Source organism: Camarhynchus parvulus, chromosome 9 (assembly GCF_901933205.1).
Source record: "Camarhynchus parvulus chromosome 9, STF_HiC, whole genome shotgun sequence".
NCBI lineage: Eukaryota > Metazoa > Chordata > Aves > Passeriformes > Thraupidae > Camarhynchus > Camarhynchus parvulus.
This window is the reverse complement of record NC_044579.1, coordinates 15,069,342-15,075,979: the sequence shown is the minus strand read 5'-3', so window position 1 is coordinate 15,075,979 and position 6,638 is coordinate 15,069,342. Positions and strand designations below refer to the sequence as shown.

Here is a 6,638-nt window from a genome sequence, read left to right as displayed (position 1 = left end):
GAACGAACCAAGCAAAACACACAACCTCCTCATAATCAAAACAAAACCTCACAGCAATAATTAACCTGAATATTGAAAAGAAAATAATATTAAAATGTTAACAGCAATTCTCATGAAGACTGATGCAATAATTAAATGGAAATAAATTAACATTTTCATTCTACTAAATGAAATAAACACAGAACCCACACACACAAACCCACAGAGTTTATATTGGAAAGACAGCTTAAAAATAACAAGGTTTAACTCAAAACTTTTTTTTTATTAAAGTATGAATGCATTTATGCTGGAGAACAGTTTACATACATTGTAAAGCAACAAGCATATTTTCAAGAGGTGTGGGCCCTCCTCAATACATCTCCATGCTCAATCTACATGCTTTACCACTGGACTCGCACATACACTCGCACATACAGAGACACAAAACACAGTCACAGAGCTATCTGCTTGGATTAGCTTTCTTTTAAGGCTTCTGTAAGGTGCCCTAGTGCCCCTAACATTACCATAATTACAAACAAAATTGTACAAAGGAGCAGCATTACTTACAAACTATTGATCTGCTCTCAGCCTTAAAAAATATCAAGTGAAACAAGTTTTTCCTTTATTTGAGTTTTATTAAACATCTGCATTTAAGAAAGGCATGACTGTATATCTGTGAACAAGGAAAGATACGGGAATCTTAACATGAGGTTCTCAACCAGAACAGCTGTTCAAACCTGACTCCTAAGGGACCATTTCCTTAGATCTTTACAGTGAGGCAGCCCTGTCTGGTGAGACACTGCCAGCTCCATCCCACCAGGGTCGCTCGACCAGCAATGCGGAAAGGGGGACACAGAGCTGTGCCCACCGTGCTCTGATCTTGTCACACCTGAGGTTGATGAGAAGTCACAGTTCTAACACTGACACACCCAAGCGCCCCTCAACTCTTCCCAGAGGGCCCCCTCCTGTGGAGCACATCAGGGTAGGATAATGCACAGACAGCAGGGCTGACTTGCTAAACCCCCAGCCACCAGGGAGTATTTTTGTCCACCCCTTTTTGGTATCCTGCAGTACACAGTCTGAAACTGCAACTACTGGTGTTGGGTGAAAGATGTGGCAGCCAGTACATTAAGAAAATAGGTACAATGAATAAAATAAAAGGATAGCATATGATATAATGTGTACATACAAGCATCTTTCATTTTTTATCTGTGAAATGTGAATTAACTGCAGAATGCCAGGCCATTAGTCTAAAAGGCTGTGTATGGCTGTCTCAGCCTACATATGGTCAAAGGATCTGTGTGGTGTATCATGGGGAAAGATTCTTCGGGAACCATTAGGGCTTTCCAGGCCTACTTGCTCTTGTGCATCAGCATCAGCCTGCAGCTAGGAATGCCAGAGAAGCAACTAATACAATTGCCTGACCAGTCTCGTAAAACAAACAGGAATGACTGCACTTCATGGTATGCACCTGAACTACAGAGACAAGGAAGGGACAGTGATGGGAGGGTGACAGATGTGGGGGAGGGAGATCTTCTTCTCACTTTTACAACAGCAGCAGATTTCAATGCAACGTAATTACTTTAATGATGCATATCTGTAGGTACCAAATTGCTCTTCTGATTTAAAAAGCTGGTCAGACAAGTGTTTGGCAGTCCTTTCATTACCCAGTTTCAATTGTTGCTTATTCATCTATCAGCTCTCATTCCCTAAGCCATTTCTGCCTTTGCTGAACTGTGAATGACTTCAGTCAGCCATCGTCAGGTTCAAATTCATGAGACACTTCCTCCGATGAGCTGTTCCTGTGGATCCGGCCATCGCTTTTCATGCTGTGAAAAGTCTTCTTAAAGGCCTCCATCATGGCATGGGCCAGCTTCTTGGCCTCCAGCTTGCTCTCACACTCCACAGCGTGGCAGTCCATCTGGTAGGACAGGTCATCGTTGATCTCCCGATAGACCCAAGCGAAGATGTTTGGGCTGACGTTGTGGTCAGCAGTGCAGTAGGCTATACGTGCTACCTGAAAGGTATCCATGTGCACTGTTGCCTCACCTTTGAGGTCCAGATGATGCAGCCAGACTTGGAAAGGGCGAATTTCCAGAAGGGCATTAGCTGGGTAAACATCCTCCCTGGTGAGCGTGTGCTTCTTCCACAATTCAATGACTGGTTTTTCTGTGCAGCCTGACAAAAATTGCATCCCTGTTGTGGAAACCTTACCCAAATATGTAACCTGCAAAGAAGAACAAAGATAGGTGAAAACACAGAGCAGACTCTGGTGGTACTTTCTGCCATCCCAAGGAGTTTCATTGGGGAAATAAAAGCACACACCTCCCCTCACAAACTCCCCAATTTCCACATCAGTTTCAGTAAAACAGTTTTCAAACTGCTTTCCAAATATTTGCTTTTGGAAATGCTGACTTCACCATTCAAACCCAGAGATTAAAAATGCTCATGTGTCTGAGTTTCAAGGCATTCCACTTTCTTCACCTCCCCTAGAAAGCTCAGCTTTAGAGCCCATGACTTCCCCTAAGCTCATTTTAGCAAGTGCAAGTGCTACTGGAGCAGGTCCCAGGTAGCTGTGATGCAAACCACACATTTTTTTTCCTTCATACTTCATTCAGATGATTTTTCTGTATCATATTTCAAAGATTAGTATTAGGGAGATGGAGACATTCTTAGTTTGATAATGCAAGGCTGCAGGAGGTCCGAAAAGCATGATCACAGTAGAGGATTTTAAACCGAATGTTTCTTTTCCAAAATGAACCTGTTTTTCCACCACTTCGGCTACTTCTACTTAAGTATTAAGCCAGGAACAGCTCAAAGCTGTTCAAAACTTTATCTTTGAGCAGGGCTGAGATATTTATTACATCAATTTAAGAAAATATGCTGTTAAAAAAATCTAGTAATAAATCTACCTAAGTTTAATCACATCATCTCTCTGCTTTCCCGTCTAGTCCTTTTGAGTAAATACCCTGTTAGGCAACCAGCACAGGAAAGCAAGGTGCTTTTAGTGCCTTTACAGAAATTTATTGACCAAATATCAAATTCACTAGGAGGTCCACATCAAAATTCTGTATTAAGCTTGTGCAGAAACATTCCCCTAAATCTGTGCAGCTACTAATGAGGCTTCCTTCCACTTACAGCTGAATGGAAGATTATTTCATCTGGGAAAAGGGATTTTCTCTAGGAAAGACAGGTCAATGCCACATAAATGCAATTATGTAGATTATTCTATTTGTTGCTGTTGTCAGGATGGTGCATTTAAGAACAACTATATGAAAGCAAAATTGTTCCTCATTTATCTCTTGCAGCAGTAACTGCTTGAGACAGAATCTTTTACCCCTTGCTTGATGTCTTATAACCTCTACATTTTACTCAAGGCATTTGGAGGAAAAAAGTAATCACATGCACTTCTCAAACTAATTTCTTCAAAATTCTGCATTAAACACACAGTGTAGGTTATTTTTATGTTGTAAATGTGTTGAGAAATGTAAAGAAAAAACAAGGAATTTCCACATTTAAGCACATTAAAAAATCATAACCACAAGAAATACAGGATTTGTAATCCATGCAAACAGTTTTCCACAAGAAAAATATTTTGCTGCAAGTTTCACACGTTTTGTTAAACTCAGAGGCCTAAATTAAGCCATAATTAAGGAAAAAGCTTACAAAACTTTATTGGAAGTCTGTGTGGGTTAATCATGCTTGCCAAAAAAGCAATTTCCTAGCACTGACATTTCAAAATGGGAAGTCTTATTCTTTGCCTATAAATATTCATGATTTGCACTGGGAATACGTTGAATCTTATAAAGCTTTGTATTTTTTTTGGAACAGTGTGAAACACAACAGCTAGAACAGTTAACAAGGCAAGACCTACCAGTGTTTTGCCTTATTTTATTTTATTAGTGATGAGAGTTGAGTTCCCTAAAGTACTGTAGAAAAACTTAAAAGAAAACCTCAGTTCACACTGCCAACTAAACACATACAAACAGCACATCCAGGACTAAAGAGGAATGTGTCTACAGCATACTGGGGGGTATTTTAACATATATCCAAAGTCAGATTGCTTTGAATAGAGCAAGATCATTGTGCAAATTTGCACATTCAATATATTCTCCAAAGGTTCGCTCAGCACTGCTTCATACTCACAAGCTAGCTGACAAAAGACAAACGCTGTAACCTGACACTTGGGGTCAAATTCAAAGCCTATTGCAGCATCAGAAGTCCTTCACTAACTACAAAGAGATTTGCACAGAGACTTTAAACCCCGAGGAACAGCAAAATAGCCTCTTGCTCATGCACTTTGTCACTGCCCAAATACAGCTTTGAATCCCTGGCTGCAGGAGAGAGCTGCCACCACGGCAACATTTTATCCCCCCAGCTGCTATTTGGAGAAGCCCAGTGTCACCTGGAGGCCACAGAAATCAGCACCTCTCATGAGTGCACAAAAGGGGATGCAGGGAATTGTTTCACTGCTGGCTTGTCCTAAAGAGGAAGCTGCTGCCAGCTCGTGAGCTGCCCTGAGCAGAAGCACGAGGACGGGGAGAGGGGAGGAAAGCAAAGGCAACTCCATCCAGGCAGTCAGTGCTGGTGAGCTCTGTGCTGCAAATTCACCCCAACACACAGCATCAGCTTCTGAGCATGGACAACTCCCAAGTGATGCTTGGACACCTTCAGCAGCCAAGGAGCAAAATCAGAGCAAGTTGTCACGCAGCAGCATAAATTGAATTTAATGTTCTCCTCTGTTCCTCTGCAGCAGCTAACTGCAACCTCCTGTTGGCCATCAATCAGTGTGTGTGGCCTGCTTAAGAGTGAAGCTGCAAAAAATAATGGACTTCCCTAAAATAAAGTAGTTGTATTTTAAGAAAAAAAAAAAAAAAAAAGCAGTGAATTACTCATTAAGCAGCCAATGCAAAAGTAACTAATAATAAGTATGGAATTCTGGCTTGTTTACCAAAATGGGATGTACTGGTCTGATTTACTGTCCCAGTTCTGTCACGGTATAACTGTGTAGGAACCTTTGGAAAGTTGCTTCTTTTAACATCACTTTGAATCTCCATTATATAAATCTCCTTTTCATTTGAGGACACATCCATAAATATTTATAAGGTGCTTAGACATTACAATAAGGAGCCCACAGGAAAGAATAAACAAAACCTTAACTTTAAAGTTTCTCCTGTACTTTGTCTTATATAGAAACATCTACACCCACTAGTGCTGTTACTTTTTGGTTTTTAAAATGATTTTTTTTCCTAGTTGAGATACAAGCATTTGACAAGAGTAGCATCACTGAAGCTCTTGGTGAAGACAGATGTCTAACATTTCATCACAGCATGGTCCCCTGCCAAAACAGAACAGGGATGCAGGGGCTGGGGAGACACTTCCACTCTTTGACCCAAGAAAGGTACTTCTCCCTGAGCTCAGTTACAAGGTTATTCCGCAAGCAGTGCTCCCTGCATTTTGGCTCCTGCCTTGACACATTTCATACCATACCCACCTTGGTTTAAATGCTCAGAAACCTCTGACCACACCATTATAGTGAAGCTAGTACAATACAACCATCTTCCTTTTCAATTTCCAAGTCTGCCAACCAAAGGTCAAAGGACAGATAATTCCTTTCATTATCAGTTGGAAAAGAAAGCTATTTTGTGGCAAAAATTCCCGCTGGTGGTCTTTCCCATTAAAATCATTGATATCTCATCAGTGTGAAGCCAGCAGGTATTATAGAAAAAGACCCAAAAAACCCCAGAATTTCATCTTTAATAACCGTAAGATTGAGATGTGAAGTGCAGAGAAAGACATTACTAGTAGCAGCAGTAGTGATGTTGTTACAGCTATCATTGCACATAGGAAAACACACTGAAGTGCCTGAACAGCATCAACTCCACAGCTTCACTGACCAGAGTGAGATCACTGACAAAGACAGGCAAGGCCACAGTGCAGACTGAAAGGCACATCTGTGATAATACAGCTCTGACCACCAGCAAAAGTTCACCAGGACTGAATAATACTTTTCTTCCTCTGAAACTCTGGAACTCACTTGGCAGCAAACATTAGTCCAGGAAAATTACTTATTTGTGCAAGTGTGGCATGTCCAATAGCAAGTGTCATCCTATACACAGTGAGGCCAGGACCTATATTCCCTTCTCTCTAGGGCTGTTAAGCACTGGAACAAGCTGCCTGGGGAAGTGGTGGAGTCACCATCACTGGAAGTGTTCAAGAAACAACTGGTCATGGCACAAAATGCCATGGTTTTAGTTGACAAGGTGGTGTTTGGTCAAAGTTGGATTTGATGATATTGGAAGTCTTCTCCAATCTTGAGTCTCATGATATTCTATGATTCTAGCCTCAGTGCAAGGCAGAGTAGCTACAGGTTGGTAGCAACAAGTAAATTATGATGCTGTTGCAGCCTTTACTTGTTTTGGACACTGTATTTTAAGTGAGAAAGGGAATGCAAATTCAGCTCAATGCCACTGTGTTAACCTTAAGCACTGAAGGCATCTCCTATCATATCTTCTACCAGGTATAAGAGTATATTTCTTTATGGCCCTTTTAGTCCTTTGTGTGTTCAATCTGTTCCACAAATTTCTGGAAGACACATACACCTCACAAAAATTTCTTGTGCATGTTAAAAATTATCTACATTCTTTCCAGCCATTCTA

The 6,638-nt window shown here is 41.0% G+C and overlaps 1 protein-coding gene across 1 annotated transcript in view; it reads right to left on the bottom strand.

Annotated features, from left to right (window-relative positions):
- Positions 1-241: 241 nt before the first annotated feature.
- The window catches only part of PID1 (phosphotyrosine interaction domain containing 1), an 84,936-nt gene continuing 78,539 nt past the window's right edge, over positions 242-6,638 (bottom strand). The window contains exon 3 of the mRNA XM_030954156.1: positions 242-2,206. Coding sequence (XP_030810016.1) covers positions 1,730-2,206 — 477 coding nt within the window. The 3' untranslated portion in view covers positions 242-1,729. The remainder of the gene's footprint in view (positions 2,207-6,638) is intronic.